We start from the raw sequence: 23,140 nt of genomic DNA on the forward strand, positions 1-23,140 counted from the left end.
ACTGGTTAAAATGCCTTTTTAGTAAAGTTTTCCATCCAAAATTCAAATTTTATTTTTAAAAGATAGCGTTTATTTTGAGGTTTTGGGAAGCTGATGGTTTTTTGAGTTTTGTTGTGTGGGTGGTTTGGTTTTTTTTTTGTTACCTGGGGAGGATTCTTTTATATACTCCAGACTGAGTGTGTTATAGGGGGAGCTTTACTTGCTTTTCATAACGAAGAGCATAAATAGATCATGTAGGTGAATCTAAACCATGACATTAAGGTGTCATCTTATTCTTCCTACTGAAAAGGTCCAGATACTAGATCCCATCATCATTTCTCTTACAATGTCTTTGAAAAGCTGTGACTCCACTGTGTTCAGGTAGGTTTTTGGTAAACAAGCTCACTATTCTAATAGGTTTTAGACTTCAGTAGTTAATTTGTAGGTACCAGAGTACAAATGCTTGCTTCTCTTCACTAAAGCCCTCCTAGGACCCTTCAGCATAAGCCATGGCATATATTTCACTTTTCCACTCTTTTTAACTCTCCTCATCTTTGTGCAAATGGCTTCTGTTCACGATCTATCCTTTTTTTCTTGGGTTTTTTTTTTTTGTTGTTGTTTTTAAATTTTATTTTATTGCTTAAGGAATTTTAATCCTGAAATGAATAATGAATTCCAGCACTTATGTGCTCTTAAAGACCTTACTGGCAGCCATCACCTCTTAATCTTTTTGCATTTCTTGTGATTAGCGGTGCTTTCTAATCCTAACACCAGACCCAACAGCAACTGTTAACTGCACTTCTTGTTTTACAGCTAAATCTAATCCTTCTAGCAGTCTGAGGCCAGCATTATATTTATCACTCTGAAATTACTAACTGTAAGATGTTGTGGCAGTTCTTGAGTTTTTTTGTTGTGGGTTTTTTTTTACTTTCTCTTTCCTTGTTATGGATTTACAAATGCAATGATTAGTATAAGGTTATTTTTTTTACATAGAAAAGAAAGATTAAAATAGGTGCTTCTTTCCCCCTTTCTAAGTCTTCTCGTCATCCGGGAGAAGCAATTTGCTTTCTTACCTGAGTTTATGATTATTAGGGAGATGTGTAGGTGGAATATGTTTTAGTGGCTTTTTTTCTTTTCCATTCCCTCCCCCCACACCTATTGATGTATGTTAGTAAGCTAATGCTATTAGGTTATGCAGGCTGTACAAGGGAAAAGATAAGACAGCCATCAAATCCTTGCAGCGCCCCAAAACATCTTCCTGTTCTGCTGAAAGCTCTGTATGTGTTTGTCCATGAGACAACAATAAATTTTATATCCAGTCACTTAGCAAAGAAAGGGTAAAGAAATTGCTGGTTTATGTTTACTGGTGTGTTGTGGTGGGTTTTTGTAGTTTCCCCCCCACACACACACACCTGGAAAGTTCTGTGGGTGTTTACAGTCTCTACAGGATCTGCTCTGAATTTGCATTAGGAAAGGAGGAAAGGGAATGCTGAAGAACTGAAAACTTACTTCTCTTTGCTGCTTGATTTTCTTTTATTATTTTTTTTACCCCCAAGGGAGGGGCAGGGAAGACTTTAGCCAGGAGCATACAATCATCCAAATGACCCTATTTGCTTAAATCCTAAAATAATTTTTAAGGTAGATGAAAAGAATGGCGAAGATAAGTGAGGCACAGAATAAGAAATAGCACTTTTCTGTAATCACAGTAGTTAATAGCTGTGTCTTCTGCTGCTGGGGTCTTTCCATGGTCTGTTTTTCTCAGCTGTGTTTTTTTTCTCCAGCCAAAGAAAAGACAAGCTGTATTTTTTTTACTGGCAATGTAAACCTGAGAAAGTCTTTCAGATTTTAAAGCAAGGTAGGAAGTTTTTATGTATGTGTGTATATGTACATGTGTATTTGTGTGTTTATGTGTTTAAAGAGCAAGGGTCTTTGTGAAGATCTCATGTCTGCAGATTTCAGTCTCTGAAAGCTCATCTGTTTTCTCAGTCAATAGACTCATAAAAGATGGTACTTCTCCCTGTACTCTGCCTTGCTTATATCCTTGGTCTGTCAGTTCTGGCAAAAAATGCTACTTTTGTATTTAAAACAGGAACAAAAATGCAAAGCGATATGTAGTTCAAAACGATCAAAATGTAACTGTGTCCTTGCCCTTGCCTTTCTGACCTGATTAAATGTTTAGTTACTTAAACGACTTTAATCCATTACTGGCAAGATTGTCTGGTGGTGGGAAGAGAAAACGGGCTTTCATCTCTGTTCAGACAAAGCTGCTCTGCATCCCTGCTCAGGGGCGAACATGTCAATGCCCGGGCATTGGGGCTGTCTTCATCTTATGTAGAATAGCCAGGAGGTTTCAGGGAGGTGTATCTTCCCCATGCACGCATGTGCGCACCCACATTGCCCCTGCCTCCTCTGGCTGTTTCTGGTTTCCCAAGGTGGGTTTGGAGTTTGGGCTTCTCATGCCTTTTCTAACAATTCCCTCTCCCTGGACTGCTTCCTCTAGATTTTTGGATTTTTTTTCTTCCCACATGCTAGAGTTCAGGCAAGGTCCCTGTTGAGTTTGTACAAGCTTGTAAAATCTTTTATCTGTGATTAACTTAGTCTTGACTTTCCAAATGCATAAGGGGCCATAATATACAATGAGATATGGCTGCCATCCTTTTTAATTATTCCTCAGCTTCATGCCTTTCAGGTCCTTCTTCCAGATAACTTTAAAACTTTAAGAGGTGGGGCAAAGATAGTGTAAAGTGCACAAGTAGATGTTAGGCTTTGTACTCAAGTGCCTGCGGTGGTGGTGGGAAGCTGGGACACCGGCTGGGCTCTGCGTGCCAGCCTGGCAGGAGACACTGATCAATAGTGCTCTTCTGAGCTGCAAACGCTCGTGGCTGTGGAGGGGAGGGGATGAAGTGAGAGCTTATCTGGGAGCTGGCAATACTCATGCTGGGTCTAAAGTTACATCTCAGGGTGCCTGGCTGCAAGCACAGCGCTCGTGGTGCAGAAAGGAGAGGCTGGGGGGTGGCATGGGGGGAGAGACCTACATTTTAGTGTCCTAATGCCTTTACTGCCATCTTCAGTGGGAAACTGGCTTAATGAGGATATATTGCGAATTAGGAAACTCTGATGATTAAAAATTGGGATGAACAGTAAAAGAGAAGCACAGGGTAAATATACAGTGTAAGGAAAAGAAAAAAAGTTGGTACCCTGCATAAAACGTATAGAAATCTGTGGTGACATTTTCAGGCTTGCTGCAGTGTTGCTGATGGCTGTGGAGACTTTTGAGCTGAGTGCTGCAGTTCTTACATTACCTCCTTTTCTCCGTCCGAATTTTGTAGAGAGATTTCCAAAGCCCTGCCTGTATAACTGTTTCCTCTCCATTCAGTGCTCCTGTTCCCTGCACAGCATCATACCTGCATACAGTATAGAAAAATCAGTCTAGATTGTAAAGATAAAAAGGAAAACACGTTTATCAGGCATTTCTCTATTTCAGCAAAGAGACAATATCTGTTCCTTTGAAGTCTTCTGAGTGAAAGCCATGCCGAGAGTTGATGAGTGTAGAAGTTGGATGTTCCACTATCTCTTGCTTTTTTAGTCCCAGTTTTGAGCTTCAACTACAGAACATACATGGAGGGAGGCAGATGATCCCATTACCCTGCTCCTCCTTCAGTCTATCTGGTGAAAACTTTTTTTTCCAGTATGTATTGTAAAAATCAATATTCCAGTTGATGGGAAGGAAGGAGCGGTATGCAGGTTGATACCTAGGGATCTGCAATCTGTTAGGTGTGAGATTGCTTTTCCTCTGCAATGGTTACAATCTTCGTCTTACATACTGCCTACAGATTTTGGGTTTATATACGCAAGACATGCTTTTATGTTTTATGGTAAGTTTCAAAGGCACGGAATTGATCAAGGCTGCTATCATGAGTAGTAGATGTTCATTCCCATAAAAATTGGTTGTATAAGTAAATAGTGTTCCAGAAAGTGACAGTCCTAATCCCTTACATAGAGTTTTATTTATTATTTTACCTCTGTACATGTAATTTCTTCAGTATTTTTTGAAGCTTGGAAACTGATAACATTCAGGCTACTCTGTACCTTAGAAAACTCTTCACCTCCCTCAAAATAGCATAAACAGTGGCCAGTGAAGCTGAAAGGGAAGAAGATAGTGGTTAAAAACTTAATACAAATGTGTGGAGAACAGGGCAAGAATCTCAAGTTGAGAAGACGCTAAGGTTCAAGAATAAGAAATTTCAACACCAATACGGCACTGAATCCTAGCAGTGCAGCAGTAATTACAGACAGAGCAGTATTTGTCTGAAAACTTTTTCTTTACCAGTCCCACTCGTTGATGCCAGCTTAGGTGTTTGGCTGCAGGACTGAGGTGGCTGTGACCATCAGTGCTGCAGGTCCTGCAAGTGGGACTGTGAATCGATATGCAGAGCATGTTTTTAACTGCTTGAAACCCAGGAACGTGCTGTACCTGACCACAGCCTATTTCAAGGTCTGTCAACTTTGAGGATTCAGTGAGCCTGGCAGCGTCTCTTTTTGAACATGCCCGTGAAAATAATTGTGAATTATTAATTTTAATTACTGCTGGCTGAGGGCAGATCCTTGCCTGTGTGGGTGGGTTTTTATTACACCATGTCAAAGAATTATCTGAGCTGGGAAACTCTCAAACTTCTTGTGGTATGAAAGGTGTGCTCAGGAGAGAGCATGTCTGCAGGAGGCTCTCTTTCCGTTGACTGTAATCACTTAATGGTGATGTAGCAGCTGGAGTAGCTGCCTGTGGTGTGCCTGTGTGTGCATTAACGCAGAAAGCACTTGAAACTGGGAGTGGGCAATGGCTGGAGGTACGATGACCCATGGCTGCTACTGTTGCTTTGTGGTTTCCCTTCCACTTGTTGTGTTTCTTCTAAAGTGGAAATGAGCAGGAAAGATGAGTGTGCTGATCTGAAAGCACTGTATTTCTATTTGGCTTTAAAATGCGTTCCTTCTGTCATATTTGGCCACAGTCATGCAGTAGTATTTTGATCTCTGTCACCATTTAGAGTAGTGGTCCTCCAAAACAAATACTGGATTGTTTTCTCTGCTTCAGAGATGTAACTGAGACAACGACTGCTCAGAGGCTGCCTTACTGAAAACTGTTTGGCTACCTGACTTCCCATCGTTTGTGTGGGGTCTCAAAGGCTGTCAGAGAAGGAATAGGTTTGGGCCTCATCTAACCTGTAACAGCTAGTTCCCTGGTCACTGAAACTTTTTTCCTCTCGGGCATTAAACCAAAGTGTCTTCATTCCAGTTTAGGAGGGTTTGTTTATTTGTAAAGTTGGAGTATGCATTTAGATAAACAGATATCCAAGAGACAAGAGGAGGTCTATCCAGTAAGCTGTTGGCCTCAAACTCTGAAACCCACAGGTGAAACCATGTGCCTGACTTTATGCTTTCCCACTAGCTTGCTTTTTTGATCTTGGTCAAATAATTTGACCTTTTTTCTTATGTTTTATCTTTTTATTAAAAATGTTCATCTGCTGGGCAGAGACTGAATTTGTTTGTTTATTCCTCTTCTTTTTGTATTATTGCACAATACTTACAGAAGAACTTTCAGTTGGGAGTGTGTAGGTCAGAATTGAAACTGCATGCAAAAATATCTTCCATTAAAAACAAAAACAAAAACAAAAAACCCCACCCAAAACCAAAAGCATCCCTAATTTAGAAATGTCTTCTCATGGAAATACTTATTCTTAGCCAATGAAATTCAGTTTAGTGTTACTAGACTTTGAACTATAAGAGTGTGCAAATCAGCAGCACTGATTTTTGTCCCTACAGAGTTTTAAGGAATATTCCTGATCCAAGAGTGGTTTTCAGAAAGGTTTCCATAGAAGGCTTGCTGCTTCTGATTTGAGTGGAACTCTGTAGGCAGCTGAAACTCAGTCCCTGAGCTGTTTATCTGTTCCTTACATTTGTATAATTTTTTTTCTGCTCTAAATACTTATACGGTCCTTATCAACTTGATATGACTTTGGCCTTATATATTGGAGGCAAGCACTACATTACCTTAGGAGATTGTATGATGGTCAATGAGAATGGGGCTCAGACCACCTGGGCTTCAGATTGGTGTTTGGACAATAAATAATGCCTCCTTCATTGCCCAGAGGGATGACCAAGTTGTCCTTGTGGCATAGTGGAACGGTAAATTTTCCTGGTTAAAAATTATTATGGTCATGTTCACAGCACCTAATTGATTCCAAGAAGCTGCACACGGGGACAACATCTGAGTCTCACAGCAGCCCATGGAAATGGTTGGGAGATGTCAGCTTTTCTGACAGTTAGCAAAGTGGCCTTGTTTTATTCTCTGCCTTTAGTTGTGTTTTCAGTTAAGAGGTAAGATGCAATGATCGTGGCAATCTGCCATTGTACTGTCTATGCAGTTTCCTTTTGCCAGGATAATAATAATAATCTGGACCCTCCTTTTCACTAAATTAACTCAATGAACCCTATGAAAACTGCTTTGGTACTTCAATGCAACTGATGCTTTCTTTTGGGTAGACTCAGTGCAGTATTGTGTTTGGTCTGGGGACTGGTGGGGGAGGGGAGCTGCTGGGCTCGCAGTGGGGGAGGCATTTCTTCATACTTCAGTTTCCTTAGACTGAAATCTTTAAATTGGCAATTTGAACAGGGGCAGGCTTTTTAACGGCCTATCTCTGTTTTTACTGTTTCTCAGAGGAAAAAGAACTTGGAAAAAAGTGCTTTCATCTGAAATTTTTTCCTGTACATTAAATGAATAAATGAAGTTGGCTGTTACTGCCATAGTTGCTTAGATCATAACGGGTCAGTAAGAAATCAGCTGTTAATTATTGACTTTTTTGCTAATCTTTAATTTTTCTTAGCTTATGTATGTCTGTTATGGGGTGGTTTTTTTCATAGATCAGTACAACTTTTGTCTTTTCCCTCCACCAGTAACTACTCACCTGTCCTTGTGTTTTGTACAGCATCCTTTACTTATTTCATGCTTTTTTCCCCTCCCTTTTTTCTTTCTGTACAGTTAAAACAAAGATCAAAAATACATGCTTACAGAACATGAGATAAATAGGGAACAAATAACAGAAGAGGGAAAAGTCACGTCTAGTCTCAAAGTATGTGATTCCTTATTGCCTTTCTTCAGGCTTTCCTGCTGTAACATGACTTGTTGAATGACCTGTAGTTACGCAAACAGCTTTATTCTTTCTAGTCTGCTGTATCGACTAAAAGTTAAGTAAACGGTGTTTTCTAAAACATATGTAGAAGAGGTCTATTGTGGTGTTATCAGTCACACGTGTACAAGGGGGAGCATTTGTTCCTGGTCATCAAGAAATTTGCAGACAAAATTCTCCCACGGTCTGCCTGCCTGTTTGTCAGGAGGTAACAAGGAAGATGTGGAAAGATCTTCCCTTATGAGTGGACTATGCTGAAGCCCCAGCTGCTGATTTAGTTTTCTCCATGTGCATTTTGATATGTAAAACGTAAACCATAGAGGCACTATGATTTATCCTAGCTGAAGAATTTTGCAAAAGAGCAGATTCCATTTTCTGTATGGCTCTGAGTTGATAACAACATCAGTTACTCACACTTCAGCCAGATATCAAAAAACAGCAATGTAATTTCAGTGCAGAAACCAGCAGAAGTCAGAGGATGACTCTTAATCATGCTTGCATGTCCCAAGCAAGGACAGAAGTGTTATAAAAGAAAATGTCAGCAAAGTATGGTGGTTTCCATCTAAAAATAGTCCTGTACATACCTCCCAGGTGACAATTTGTTCCCTGTCGTCATGGCTGTATCTTTTGAAGCTACTAAATGGTCTCCAGGAGGTCATTTATGGACAGGAGAAAGTACAAGGGAGCTAGGGGATCCAGCTTAGCTGGAAACAACACACCTTTATTTTTAGTGCTAGCTGCATGGCAGCACCAGGGTTGTTGTGCACTGAAGATGGTGTTGCATGAATGTGGAGGGGACAGGTCAAGTCTAAACCTGACATTTTGGGGGTGTGGTGAAGACTTTTTCAGGCTGCAGTGTCATTGCTTTCCTCCCAGGCGAAGCTGGGGAGCATGTGTGTGTTATACCCGTTGTCTGGGGGTCATTCACACAACAGCAGCCCGCTGTTGAATAGCAGGAAGGCATCACTGTGCTGCCATCATGCTCAATCACAACCACACGAGTCAGGTGGTCAGTCCTTCCCAGATCAGCCCATCGACCTCTTGGTCTTCCTGAACTGACTCCAGAGTGGCACTTGGATTAAGGAACGGTCATGTGTTTCTTGCAGGAAACCCTAAGGGACCCTCAGAAGACGATTACGATTTTTTTTCTTTAAAGGCTATTTTGATTAAATGGCCTGTCACGCTGCACACAGTGTTGCTATGTTGTTGCTTTTGTTCACAGAATAATCACTGGGGATTTGAGTCTGTATGGAGACACGGAAGTGTCTTCTGCAGCTTTCTATAATGACAACACTAACTGTAGCAAGAAGAAGCTGGAAAAAAAACCCAAACAAGCAGCCCCTAAAACTCACAAAGGAAACAGAGAATCCATACTATATTTTCTAACAAGTCTCATGATTTTTAAGGGGCTGATTCTGATTGGGTTTTATTGTCTTTCACTCCTTCGAATTACTCATTACTTTCCTGTTACTGGAGGATTTTTTGCAAACTGCTAAGTTCATATCAACACACTAGGTTCATATTAATAGGAGAATGATGCAGGTTTTGTACAGTTCCCTTCCATCTCTCTCTTCTGCTGTTTCTTTTAATTAATCTGCAACAGACTCCAGCCACAACAGATAATTTGCTGCTTGTCAGGTCAGGTGAAGGTAGTTCAGTGCAAAAGGCACTTCAACAACACGTGGAGAATCTTCTTTGCTAATTGGATTGCAATACATGTGTTACTGCCCACTTTAACTCAACAGAATCATTTTAATCTGATTTCCTCACTGTTATTTTATACTTGGAATTTGTGACATTCAACCTTTTTTTGCAAGAAATAAATATTATTTAATTATCAGAGACTAACAGAACTGCTGAGGTTGGCAGGTACCTCATCCAGTCTGACCTGAGACTGCCCGCAGTCTCTGCGTGGCCAGATGCTTGGATAGTAGACTAGCTGGGAAAATCCAGGATTCAGTGATCTTAATGGGAGAGTCCTATTTAAGGGTAAAACCCGAACACACCTTAGTTATTTAGTATGTTTAAATGATGGTTTACACATGCGTATTCTCCTGCTGAGCTTAATGGAAATGCACATGCACTCCTCTGACCTAGGACGCCATTTGGTCACTGTCTGTATGCCCGTAAATGTGGAGTGCATTGATTCTAATGGAACTATTTGGGTGGCTTTTTTTCCTTTCCCATTGCTGACTCCCTTTTCTACCCTGAAGAGAATTACATTTCCTACCTGTGAGCTCTGCTGCTGCAGCAATTTGAAAATGGGACGCTAAAGGCATTTGTTAGTACTTACCGAATCAGTCTGTGGTGCAGTCACAGAAATAATTGCAGTGTCATGCAAATATATCCAGTTTAGCTTGGTATATACAAATATACCAAACTAGGTTGTTCACAAGCCGGTGATACTGTAGGCACAGTCTGATGGGGTTCATAATAAGCTAGTGTACCCTGCTGCTGCTTGAGCTAATTTATGTTCTTTATATTTACCTTACAACCATATGATCATGTCCTTTGCTCCTGCCTGATGTGCTTGTAGGTGGGTTGTTTTATTTATTCTTTTTCCTAGGAAAAAGCCCTTCTGTCTTAATATTTTGCACTTCAAAAGTCCTTTCCTGTGACAAACGTTCTTTTTGGTCAGACAGGAGTAAGGTTAAGCAGTGACCTGGTACACGGGGAAGTGTAGCTGCTTCTGGCATGGATCTCATCACCTCCTTGCTGCAAGGGTCCTTATGCAGAAAATGACTGCCTTTCAAGATAGCACTGTCCTGTATTTTAACTTATCTCACTTAAGTCAAAAGCACTTATGCACATGGAAGTCAGGGAATGCATAGACATTTTTTTGAATTGTAGCTACAGTAATGCACTATTGTCATGTAAAGGAAACAAGAAAAATAGATAATTGGGTTGGAATTATCCAGGAATTTCACTCTATGAGGATGCTGACTTACATGGTAGGTGGTATTTAGTTTTCTGCTTTGAAAGCAAGAACGTGCTTTTAGCAGCCCAATAACCCTGTTGCTTGGGAAATGGTTTCTGTGTTGTCTTATTAAGGAGGCAGTGATGCAAAATGCCATGGAACCAGCTCTTGTCACTGGTTAGCAGTTAATGTTTTATAAAAACTGCTTAGTGTGCAGGATTTGACAACCTCATAGAACGTGTCAGTATCGGGGTAAACCGGGCTCTCTTTATACAATGTGATATACTCTGTGTGCCAGGCTGAGGACTCATAGCTGTTGTTCTAATTAACGTTATTGTTGTACGCGAACGTACGGCACCGCTTCTTTTTGTCTTCTGCAAAAATCCCAGCTCATGTGTGGCGAATTGTTTTGACAGTTGGCTTTCCATTAGCAATGGGGAGAATAGCAAAGAGCTACTGTCTAGACCTACTTGCAGAACTATTATGGTGAGAAGAATAATCTTACAGGAGAAGTTCCTATTTCCAGGACCTATTTGTACATTCTGACTCCTTTCCGTATAATAGGATTACACATTTCTTATCACAGCCACAAACTGGATGTGTGCCAGCCATAAACTGTGCACAGTGTAACAATATGATTGCAGGCAATCTTTCCCCCCCCCTCCCCCCTTTTCTCTCCTTTTTCTTTCAATTCCTCCTTATTCTGGGTTAAGGGAGAAAAAATAAATACCACATTAGACAGTATAGGATCACTTAAAACATGACTATAGCCTGGTATATAGAAGCAAACCCACTTGACCAATGGAAACTAATTATAGACAAGAAGTGTGCCTTAAGAGAAAAAGATATTGATGTTTGAAGTGTTTCCTTAATGCATACATTTGAATCTGGGGGGAGAATTAAGATTCTGTTGCTTTGAGGGAATCTTCATCTATTCATATGGTAAACGTGGGAGTGACACCTATAGCTGAATGATTGTGGACAGGCACTTACTGCATTGCATTACTGTTTTGCTTAACACGTGGGTTTGATTTACATAGTACTCTGGCAGTAATTCAGTCTGCTTTGTAGTGTACTGAACTGCAATATATTGAACAGATACAATAATTTTGGCCCAAGGTAGCTTGAAGCTAAATAAATGTTGGAGGGGGAAATCTAAGCATGTGGTGACTACCTTTAAATACGTTCAAAAAGAAGAGGGAGAGGGGAAAAGCCCACCCTCTTAAAAAAATAATAAATAAAATCATAATACACATAATCAGAAGTAGAAGTCTTATGGTTCCTACTATTAAATATTGCTTTGGTCATCTGCAGAGAAAAGTGCATTCCTGGAGCCTGGCCAGATTCAGCATAGTTTTGCAAGGAGAGTACAACGCAGATTGCCCTTCCTCAGTGTCCATACCAAGCACATTAGCTATAGCTATTTTGGGATTTTTAATCTTTGGTCTGGGAAAGTGCAGTATGTCTGCTGGGATGAGCTGCAGCAGCCATTTTGGAGGTTTAGCCTCTGTTGAAGATGGGCTGAATGATGAACGAATGTAGCAGTGTTAAATGGCATTTGGGATCTGCTGTACATCTCGAGGCTGCAAAAATAAAAACGTCTCTCATTTGCTATCTTCCATTTCTGAAAGATGTGCTTGCAAGAGGTGTGATGGTCATCCTTCCTTTCCTGTTTTGACTAGCTTGCAAATTCTGGGCAGAAGAAGGGTCTTTTTAAATAGTTTTGTCCTCAGTCCCAATTTTGGAAGTACAAAACTTTGAAGATGTTTGCTGGGTTATGTCAGCAATGAGGTCTTGTGTTTGTCCTGGATCCCTCCTTTCAATGCATCTTTTTCTCCCTGAAACAAATGTGAACTTAAGAAATGCATGCGTAGGACTGCCGGCTCAGTCTGTTCTGGCAAGAATGCTAACCCAAAAGCAACCCCAGCCAGGGAGCCATGGTGCTTTCTCTCCCTTTGCTCATGCAAGTCAGGGTAGAAATGTGTTGTGCTAAGGAAGTGCATTTGACGGCTTACTGAAGAAAGTCTGCTTACTGAGTTGGTAGAAAAAGGAGTATTTTAACTGAATTTTGCTGGCCATTGGCAAGAGGATCAAGAATTTTTAATCGGCGTAGAAGTTCCTTGCTAAGTGCATCATACAGAAAAGGGGCTCTGTTCAAGTCAGGTGGGGAAAACTGAGGTCAAAGCTGTGATCAGTAAAGGCACCAAGCTATTCTCAGGCAAGTGTTGGTGACATCTTGGCTGGACGGCTGCCACTGATTTTTTTGGCCCACAGACTTTTATTTACTCGGAGAAATAAGTTGTCAAATGAAGTTGTATTAGTCATGGTTTTGAGTAGGGATTTTTGGAAGGGTGGGGAGGAAGGCTAGTACAACATAAACCAGTTCCCTCTGGGAGGAGTTTTTAAGACTTCCAAGTTCCCTTCTCCCATGCTGAACCTTGACTATATTGTGCCTTTTTTAGCTGTTTGAAGTAATTTTGTAGGTTGTTGAAGTTCTAGTCACACATCCATAACGTTTCTCTAAACTTTTAATGTGCAAGGCTCCAGTTACGTGTGCTGTTGGATTCCGTACACTAAATATGATTATATCAGTAATTGATTCTAAAGGTATAGGTGTGAGATGGATTGATGTATTTAGTCTGTAAATTGTATGCAGAAATTGGCTAAAGTCATCTGCATTTACTTCAGTATTCAAACACTGTTTCATTCCTGTATTATTTTTTTTTCTGAAGCGTGGGAAATGAGTGTTTAAAAACCCCCACCACCAACAGAAGAGAGCCTGAAACTATATTGGGAATTTAATGTACAAGTTAGGAAATTAAAAATTCCTGCAATAAATGAGACTCTGTCATATTACAGGTATACTGCAACATAAATTTCCCAGCCTCTACAACAACATTGAATTCTGAATATGTGCAAGATGGTTGACGTAGAGTGGTTATGAGAATTACAGCCTTGTTTTTCCTAAATAGTTCATTTAAATTCTCAACTTTAATGTTCTGTTAACCTTCCATTTTCTTGCTAATCTGCTTTAGGAAAATAAACAAAGTACAAACCTAAAGTATCTTGTAACTCAAAGTGATGTATACCTGGAGGGAGAGACATCATGTCAGATTGCAGTAATTTTTTGTGGCTTCATCAGTGTTGAATCCTTGGCCACCAAAGTTAATGTGAAAATCCTTGTTTTCACAGAAACTATCAATGGTTAATTTGATGACCTGTTGGATCTGGTCTCCTTGAGGCTGGAAAGATGGGACAGAGAACAGTGAACAGTTACTCGTTTGGAGAGTCTGTAGAGCATTTTTCTGTGTCCCACATGAGTTTGCTCAGCCTTTGGGGATGCCAGGGGCAAGGAGATGGGTAGGAGAACCCAGCCGTGTGGAGCAAGGTGGAGCCATTGCATCTTTTAAGAGGTAGGATCCATAGAGGGGACTACCCTGTCCCACCCACCATTTAAGGTACTTTCTGAGTCGGCATCCTCATTGCAGATGCATCCCTGTCTTCTTGACTGAACATGTGCTGGGATTGCTATTCTGCTACGATACTGATGCAATGGTGTTGTGTGGCATTTTCATGGTGTGATATTCATTCAGAGCAGGATGTTAAGTCTTCTGAGTGCTCCTTCCATGCTTTCCAGAGCTACAATAAATCACACCTGTGAATACTGTTGCAGGAAATTTGGTTCCTCTTTTCTGGGCTCGTATCTGCAATTAATATTCACTTCAGTGCATTGTACAGTTTCCCGCTTGCGTAAGAAATCGGCACATAGAACTGATGAGGTTTGGAGTCACTTCTGAATAAGCTGTATGTGGTGCTGGGAGAACTGAGAGTGAAGAATAAAGTTTCAAAAGTAGCCTCTTACAAACTAGTGGGGGCCACTGGGAGATGGAAAACCGATTTTGCAAAATAAATCTTGTTATATTTCATATGCAATGCAACACTAGTCCCTTTTCAGAATCTCATGTGGTTAAACACTTCTATCATGTCCTCACCATCTGCTGGAAATCCAACACAAAAACAAGAATAACCAAATCTTAAGTTGTAGCAGCTGAACCTGTTTCAAATAAATTGCAAAAGCTATTGTTTATGATAAGTGTTATCTGATTGCTGGCAAAACCTGTGTTTATTGCTTTTGTGTATTACAGTCTCTTGTAATTTGGACAACTAAAATTTGTATTCCTTTTTCCATTGTACAGAGAGATTTGTAAGTAGACAGACGTCTATAATTATACTTAGTGGGATTGGAGAGCATATAAAGCATAAAATGAAATTGCTTGGTTTTAATCTGAAGTAGCGTCACATCAAATTTTCTATTTTTTTACATATCTTGGAACAAATATTTTTCTCATTCTTTGAATAACATTGGAGGACATTTAGGGACTATTATGAAGAACTCTGTGCAGACTGTTTTCATGTACTTGATGTTTTGAAATGTTTGCACTGAAAGTCAAACATGGGGTGCTTGTTGTAGTGGTGGTCATGAAGGACAGCTATGAAGTGCAGTCTGACAAGTGTCAATGACTATCTGGAGTGAATCTTTTATTTCAGCACAGTAATTGGTTCTTTTTCCCCTCTCTGATTTAAAAAACCCGACAAACAACAGGCCAAGTGCAAATGGTCTTGTAGTTCATTTTTTTTCTGTGTTCTGTAAGTCCTCTTTAGAGCTCATTTCTTTTTTTTTTCCCCTCGCACATAAGGAATAAAGAACAGAAAACCCCAAATTATATATAAAATCTCCAGTTGTAAACTGTAAAGTTGCAGCTGAGAGATATTAATCTGTATATTTTTGGGTGCTCTTGGCTTTTGTGTCTTTATTTATGGTTTATAATACACTGACTTTTTCTCTGGGGATAGAAGAACATGCATACATTATTTACACCTTTTGATTTTGTCAAATAGTGTCACACTTCATGCTTTCAGAGCACTCGACAACCCAATCCTCCTAGCAATCCCAAGAGTCAAGAACAGGCAAGTGTGATCCACCACATGCAGGGTTTAATTTGATATTAAGTGAGCCTCAGTGCTGCCCCATTCTGATTTTGCATGCTGGTGGTGCTGGCTGAGGTTGGGCAGCTGTGGCATTTCTGCTGGCTTCCTCACTCATCCATGTTTGTACCATCTTGACCAAATGAAGTGAAACCATGAGAATTTAAGATGTTGACTCAGTGAGAGCTGCCTGCTGTTTACCAGGAGAAATGGTGATAGTTACCCATAACGCCTGCGTGTTGCAGTCCGTGTAATACAAGGAATGAGGTTACTCTCCACAAGAGTGGTTTGATCTGTTTTGTGTCTGTGCTGGGGAGGTCAGGATACATGTGTTTGATTAGGTAGGAACTAACTTTGGTGTGGGTGCAAGCTGGACAGTTGTGAGGGCAACACCTTTACTCTCTGCAAAAGCAGGGGAGGGAAGGGGAGGATCAGTTCTGAAAAGACTGTTCTGGGAACGCACCAAAAGCACTTCTCTGCTTTTGAATCAAAAGCAGTGGAGAGTACACCCTGTGAAAGAATTTTTCTCCTCAGAGTTTCATGACCCAAATTTGTTTTAATACAGAATACTTCATCATGCTACAAGCTTTAGACTATGCCATTGCTTTGCTTAAAAAGGTATGTCTTGTAACTTAATGTGAGTGTTCACTGTCTTATAGAATGTGTACGCAGGAGTACATTTGACACAGTTTGAATGCCAGATGTGTGAAAACTTTTCTTCAAGTATTTGTTCCTCAGACCCACATATGCCTTGTGGTAACACAGATTAAATTGAATAAATGTGATCACAATGCTGGGTCACGAAAAATGTACCAAGATGTCCAAAAGCAAAAGGAGCAGGTTGGTTTGGACTCTTACCAAGGATGACTAGCCTTCTTACATCTTTTGAAACTGCAGTTCCTTCTCTTCCAGCCAAAGCTAATGGTCTAGGATGGATGCGTGGCACAATGATGATACTTGCTCAGCTGGAGGGAATTCCCGGATGCTTATGCATCTTGTCATGCCATAAAAATGAAATGGTACTTGGTGGATAGGATTTAAAAAATAATGGGCTTCTCGGGTACATGAGACGTTTGCCAAGAAGTGTAAGACCGTGTAGATGAGTTCTCTGCAAGGTCAGGTGGCAGCCATCTTACAGAAGCAGTCCAGAGAAGCCCTCAAATGTTCACTCTGTCCCTCGCGCCATACTGCTAGCTGCTAAATTTATCGCAATACTCTGGAAGAATATGAAGACTAAAAGCCGAAGTACAGCTGCCCTTGGGAAAGAGGAAGAGCCACTGTGGACATTGTCAGGTCCTGAGGCTCTTGTAATGGCTAGGAGCTGACCACGGTGGTCCTGGGCTGGACCTACTCTAGGCTGCTTTATTATTCGTCTTCTAGAGAACTGAAGAACAGACTGCTACCTCAGCTCTTCTCCTTTATTTTCAGTACTAAGGAAAGATTTTTTTCCTTCGCTTTTCAGTTTAAATTAGAATTCTTGCATGATTTCAGTCTTCCTTCTGCTTTGAAAGGCTAGATTAAAAATGTAATCTAAAACCTTTTTGATTCTATTGGCTAAAAAAATTCTTCTGCTGTTTGCATCTGTGTTTCTGCCCCTGATCTGTGTACCTTACCTGCAAGAATGGAATTCAGACACTGTTTTGAATCTCTGGCCATGATGGTGTGGTCACTGCTGACAGCGCTTTCTTGTCAACCTGTAGCAGTAGTTTCTCATGCTGTAGACAAGGAGTTAGCATCAGAGAAGCAAATACATTTGTGAAGCCCAGTGAAAGAGACATTGATTTCCTCTTTCTAAAAATGGATCATCATTCCTATTGCAAAGATAAGGGAACGCATCTGTAGAAAACAAAACGATCTACTTAATTGTGTTTCTGTCAGGAGCATTGTTTGGAAACATTGGACACTTGTGACATATTTTGGAGACTAAAGGGCACTTTATAGGAACTACTGTTAGTAACTGCAGGAAGCTTTTCTGTGTTACACAATCCAGTTGGCTCAGACTGGGTGATGTCTCTCCACCGATAGTGCTGTCAAGCCAGTGGGTGATGTGCAGGTGGCACTGGGGGGCTGGTCAGCAGTCACTGAAGGCCACTAATGTAATAGCTAGACACGAGTAAAAATGTACAGAAATAGAATCCTAGATGATCTGTTTGACTATATCTTGAATAAGACTATTCTTTTAAAGTATTTTGTTACATCTATGTTCTACAGCCACAGTGACTATCATGAAGATAGTAACAAAAAAGGTTCACCAAATACGTGACTGCTGTATATGTAAAAGATACATGTTTACTCTTGGAAAAAAATCCATTATCCTTCTACTGCTGGGACAGCTGACGTTTAGAAAAGCTGGACATGTAAAAGTTAGTGCTAAATTGACCACCAGTTTATGGGGTAGGCCTGGACTTTCCTTGCCCAACATGCTGGAGAGATTGAGGCATCTTGGAATGAGTATGCAGCTGCATTCTGCTGGTTGAGAGAAAATCACATCATTGAATCCACTTTTCCAAACATCTCAAAGCTTCAGCCATTCACATCCATTTACTCATAACCCTTATTTTAGGTTCTCCTCCCAAAGGCAGGTTCTGTGCTCCCCTGACCAAAAATCTGAACTGGCATATGATGTTCTTTTATTGTTAAGAAACAGTGCCAGCAGTTGAAGTGCAGAAGCTGACAGATGGTTGGTGGGTAAGAGCAGTCAGTCCATTGGTATAGAGGTTCAGAGGTAAAACTTGGAGGCAGATGCGGTGTTTGGGAGTTCAGAAAAGTTAAGTGGCTCCTGTCCGGGTGTCACAAACAAGTGGTTTAGGTTAACTCACTTAAAAGAATCACCATCAAAGGTATGAGCAAAATAGTTTTAATAGGAGTTTGAGGGAGTGAGACTTCACAAAGTTCAGTGGCAAGGTTCACTTTATTACCTACTACATAGATAAATCACATGAAGATAAAATTAAAATTAAGCAGGAAGGATTTACACAGAGATTAAAGATATAAAAGGGTAAGGGAGATCCTCCCATTGAGTCATGAGGTTCAGAGTGGACCCCCTTGGTTTTTAAACTGTTAATATAGCTTAGGTGTGGCTGGATCCAATCTTGGTCTCAAACTTGGTCAGCAAGTTATGTCTAAAGGATATAAGGAATATTCACAGTATAAGGTTGATCGTAGGATTTTAGCAGCACTTAATCATTGACTAATTTATCATTTAGAAAGTGAATCAAATAGGATTTGCTTAAATTATAAAAGTGGCTTAACTATGGATTCAGAATGGTAATACTTATACTAATTATGAGGTTGCTAAATCAGTTCACCCAAACATGCACACAGGCACAAAGGAATAGGTATATAGAGATATGTACAAAGGTATACCTGTTAGAAGTTTCCCTCGAGTTCAGTGAAATACGGCAGATGCCTTTGCATTTCTCAATGGGCAAAGGGCTAAGCCTTGAGAAGCAGGAAAATCAGCCCAGGGCCCATCATCAGCTTTTGGCGACGGTCCCCCTAGTATTGCAAACTTGGGAGCTCACGAGCTCTGAGAGGCATCCCACTCTGAGGGAGATGCTGTTTGCAGCCCACTGCAGTCTGAGAGAGCTCAAAGGGCTTACTTAGGACTGCTCTTTATAGGTTTGGAGATAATTGGCTTTAGTTATCAGTAATTTTCCATCCTGGCTGCAATCCAAGTTGGTAATTAATGGATTTTTTTCTCAAAATTCTGTTGACAGTGATATCCTACCACTCAGAGTCATAAAGAGGAGTGTTCTCGGGCTTGTTAAGGGATGTTATGGCCCAGATAAGGAATGCTCCAAGGCTAGCAGGTTTGTTAGGGTAATGAACGTTTCTGGTACAGCCAGTGCAGTTTCCCACCTTAGCTGTGCAAGAGTTGCTAGTACCATCGAGGGATGCTCGGCTGCCCAACTCATTACACAGAGGCTAAGGCCTAACTGGGAATCCTGAGGTCGTGGAGTAGCCCAGGGGAGGGGGTGAGATGCACCACCACACCGCGTTGTATTAGCATTGCAGCTGTAGGCTTGAGAGGGCTTCTTTCTTATTGTTTGGGGTGCTAAAGAAGCACTGGCAGGTCAAGGAGAACTTGTAAAAAAAGGTGGGATGATGTAGGTGCTTGTGCTGATGTACCAAAGCACGTGGGGAGAAGCTTTGTATTTGGCAGAGCTCCCCAGGGTTCAGGCAAGGCCAGGAGGTTCCCCCGAGCCTGGGCAGCATTCCTGGCTACATGCTGCGCTCCCGGGGCACTAGGGCAGCCCTTTGGATGTTTTTCATGATCTGTAGCAATGTTTTCCCTAGGCCCATATGTTTTCCCTTTTGTATAGGGCTCTGCTTCCTTGCCTGAGGAACAGTTGCAGACATCCATTTCCCTTATCCTTTCTGAGCCCTTTTCTAAGCTTCCTTCCCTCTGCAAGTCTTTGATATATTCCCTTCCCTTCCTGATCTGAAGACTGGTAAGCACAGCAGGTGAGGAGTGTTAGTACTGCATCTGCTGCTAATTGGGCTCACAGGCTCATTGAGATAGCACTGGCAAGTGATGTACTGAGTTAATCAGGAGCTGGGGTTGGTAGGAGAATGTTCATATTATGTAGGGTAAGCAGAGATTTGCATGTCAGCTTTTAAAATTGGAGCTTACCAAAATGAGACTGGCTGCTGCTTTCTCTTGTCAGTCTCCCTGTGGCCCCCATTTACCTGGGGTGTCTCGGCATCTTTACTCCATTTATCCTTGCAGCAGCCCAGGAGCATGAGTGGTGCTGCCATCCCCAGCTAGGAGATAATCCCTGGGAGTCCAGGGTTTAGGGAGGAGGTTAAACAGGGCATTGCATTCAGTGGTGGTGCTGGCTTAGGCAGATTCCTGGCTCTTCCTCCAAACAGCAGCACGTGAAGTGCTGACATACATTTCCTCCTGCTGCCCCTGTTAGGAGGGAAGCCGTCCCTGCAAAGGGGGCTGGAGAGGCAGCTGAGGAGGGGGCGCTGCATCCATTTCAGACAGAAGCAGCTAACACTGTCCAAATGCATCTGCCACCACTGAGAGGGTTCTTCCACCTGGCTTGGGCAGCGGGTTGGCTTTGCAACCTTCTTCCTGGTTGCCTATTCTAGCCCGTGTCCACCACTGGCTTCCCCAGCCTCCCCATCCTCTGCAGTTTTGCAGCTGTAGCTGATTGATTGTGGATCCTTTCAGCAGTCCAATGCAAAATTACTCTCCTCCCTGCAAAGTACAACAAACAACTTGCTTTTAAGATCTTTCTATTCAGTAATTTCCTTAACTTACAGCCTGTGGGCTGTTAAGGCAGGTGAGTGCGGAGGCAGGAAATGGCAGGCAGGGGGAAGGCAAGGGCTTCTTGGGCTGTCTTTGCTTTTAAAGCCAAGGTATCTGCTAACTACAGCTTCAGTGGTTTTGCCCAAGGTCATGGGAGAACGCTTGGCAGAGCAAAGAACTGAAGTGGGTCTCCCTAGACCCTGGTTACCACTCTAACCCCAGGACTGTTTTTCTTTTAGCGCTTGAAAATGGTCTGAACCTCCCGTGAGGTACTTTGTGAGAGCTTTTTAGGCAAAGATTTTGCTCTAAAAAAGCACGACTGTTTGCTTTATAAGGGGAAGCTCTTGTTCCTGTTTCCTTTCTGATGTATCCCTTCTGTTCTTGGCTTGCGAACATGATGATATCACTCCCCATGCATTGGGCAAAAGCTGTTTTCCCTCTGTTCAAAGAGCCAGGAAGAGCAGCTGCTGTGCTGACTCTAATCTCTAGTTCTTCCCACACTCCTGTGGCATGCCAATGGGAGCTAGGACCAAGGAGGCGTGTAGAGAACACAGACGAAAAAGTGAATTTGCTGTGTCATCCTTGAGTCTCACAAGCCAAGGAGGGGTTTGCTGATGTTTGTTCAGGAAGGATCCAGAGTTTGTGCAGCATGTCTGGGGAATTGCTGATAACTGGATATGGAGCACTCCCAGGCTCTTTGTCAATCCCCCCTGCGTTAGAGAAGGTGGAGGTCCTTGCCACCTGGTTGGTAACTTTCCTGCCACACGGTATGGAAAAAGAGTTCTTGGTATGTTCCACCTCCTGCCACAGGATGCCTATACTGTAGGTGCGGGTGTGATAGCATCTTTTTGGTTGCCTGCATGCAGTGGAAAAACCGTGAGCAATTCCTTTCCCTCCCTTGCCTTCCTTACAGACAGCTTCAGTCAGGTACTCTGACCCAGCCTTCTTCCAGAAGACCATTGTCCATTTGGATCTTTGGTGCTTAACTCCACTGAATTTATCTGTATGGAAACACTTAAACTTTCTGTTGGGTTTTTTTTTACGTCCTTTTCCAACAACGATACCTCATTCTTTTTAAAGATAGAGTAATTGCTTCAGCACTATCCATAGCTCAGTTGTGCAGGTGCCTGGGTAAATTGTCCCATGCATACATCTAGTATTCACTCCAGCAGTCTTCCATAATTGACAATTAATTTGTGAATCTTTTTCCATGCTGTTCTTTCACCTTGAGTGCTGGGTGTACTGGATCTCTGCCACCTTGTATTTCTTGGATAAAGTCACTGTGGCTTCTTGTCTTACAATGTCTGACTCCATGCCAGTGCAACTTGTGCAAACAAGTTCGCAACAGTGCAAAAGACATGCAAAACACAGTGTGTATTGCAAAATTCATTTTAAAAGGTGGAATAGCTGCTGAAGAGCAGTCTCTGTAAAACAAATAGAAAGTCAAAAATCTTGATCTGTCCAGAGAAATTTTAAGGGGAGGTATTTACAGAATAACACAATTAGTCAATGCCTTTGTCACAACCATTGCATTCTTCATTCTTTTGTTGTGTGAAGAGGGGATGATATAAATTGTTTTCTGGGATGCCTTATGTCCATCCCATTCAAATGTATGAAATTCCACTGTGGTGGTGCTTTGATTTCTAACCTTTAAAAGTTATGAGCTGTGACAGAAAATTATAAACTCCCATTTGTTTTGTGTGCTTGTGTGGGGAAATTCTGTCTCAGTCCAAGCACCATGAAGCTTACAGTGCCTTAAACTGATTTATGAAGCCTTTTCCTTGGTTTGCTTGCAGCTGGTATGTGTAAGTCCAAATTCAGTTACCACACCTGCAGTAAATCAGCAATATATAAATGTTTCCTAACTTGGGAGAAAATCCATTAGTGGTTGAATTAAACCTTTAAAAGACTCTTATTTCCTGAGCGTTAGGCTACTATAACTTTTATGTGTGATTTTGACACGTTCTGAAGTGTTAGGCAAACTACAAAGAGCCACTAAGAATGTAGGTGATGGTCGTTAATGTATTTTAATTATGGTTTGCTTCTAATAAAATGGACTCTGTCATGTAAATGTTGATGTATCCACTCTAATGAGGCAGTTATAAAGCAGTCAGAAGTTGGTAACTTGGTAAGTTTTGTTGTTTTCCTAACCTTCGAGACCATCTCTGCCTTTGTAATACCATCTAGGTTTCATTAGGGACAAGGAAAAAGCTTTAGAGAATGACAGGAGAAATGAGGCAGTATTTACTAATAAACATTCCCCTCCTCCATCTTCTTTATCCCCTTCTTGCCTTTGCAGTCACAGGGATCTGAGCCGGGAGTGAGGGTGATCCGAAGCCTCCCTCTGTATCCCCAGCTGCACGGGGTGAGGATGCCCGTGTGCACGGCCATTCTGTAAGCTGAGTTACCAAACTGCTTGAGCGTGTCCTGTCTCAGCACAAGGGGTTAGGGCCCCGGCAGTGGCGTAGGCTGGCTTGTCATGGTGGTAAATAGGACCAGGCACACAGTGTCCCGTTAGATCTGCCATCTAAGCTGCTCATTTCAGCATTTCCACTGTGTTAAAACGAGCCAGAGCTTGAAGGTTCAAGCACAGTAAGTCTTGGGTAACCCATGTAATTTTGCTGGCATGCTGTTGGCCATATGGATGCTGCTTGCATGAATCACTGCGCAGGAGCAAAATTTGGAGTCTTGTCTTACAATTTTGCCTTCTATCTACTCCTGTAATTCCCTCTCTCTTTCCTTCCTTCTTGCACCTCCCCAAATATATTTCAGCCAACATATCTGAGCAGGTACAAAGAAGTAAACAAGTTGCATCAC

At 41.6% G+C, this 23,140-nt stretch overlaps 1 protein-coding gene across 6 annotated transcripts in view; it reads left to right on the plus strand.

Moving 5' to 3' along the window:
- KLHL29 (kelch like family member 29) overlaps positions 1 to 23,140 on the plus strand; it is a 410,536-nt gene that overhangs the window by 85,367 nt on the left and 302,029 nt on the right. For 5 of the 6 annotated variants that reach the window (XR_013928324.1, XM_080388499.1, XM_080388503.1 and 2 more), the window contains exon 1: positions 1,844 to 21,199. The exons of the other annotated variant lie outside the window; for it this stretch is intronic. Coding sequence is in view for 4 of the 5 variants with exons in the window: in XM_080388499.1 (XP_080244625.1) it covers positions 21,113 to 21,199 (87 nt within the window). In the remaining variant the exon portion in view is untranslated. Of the gene's footprint in view, positions 1 to 1,843; positions 21,200 to 23,140 lie in introns of those variants that run through there. 6 annotated transcript variants of the gene reach the window in all.

This window comes from Falco punctatus, assembly GCF_963210335.1.
Source record: "Falco punctatus genome assembly, chromosome: 5".
Taxonomy (NCBI): Eukaryota; Metazoa; Chordata; class Aves; order Falconiformes; family Falconidae; genus Falco; species Falco punctatus.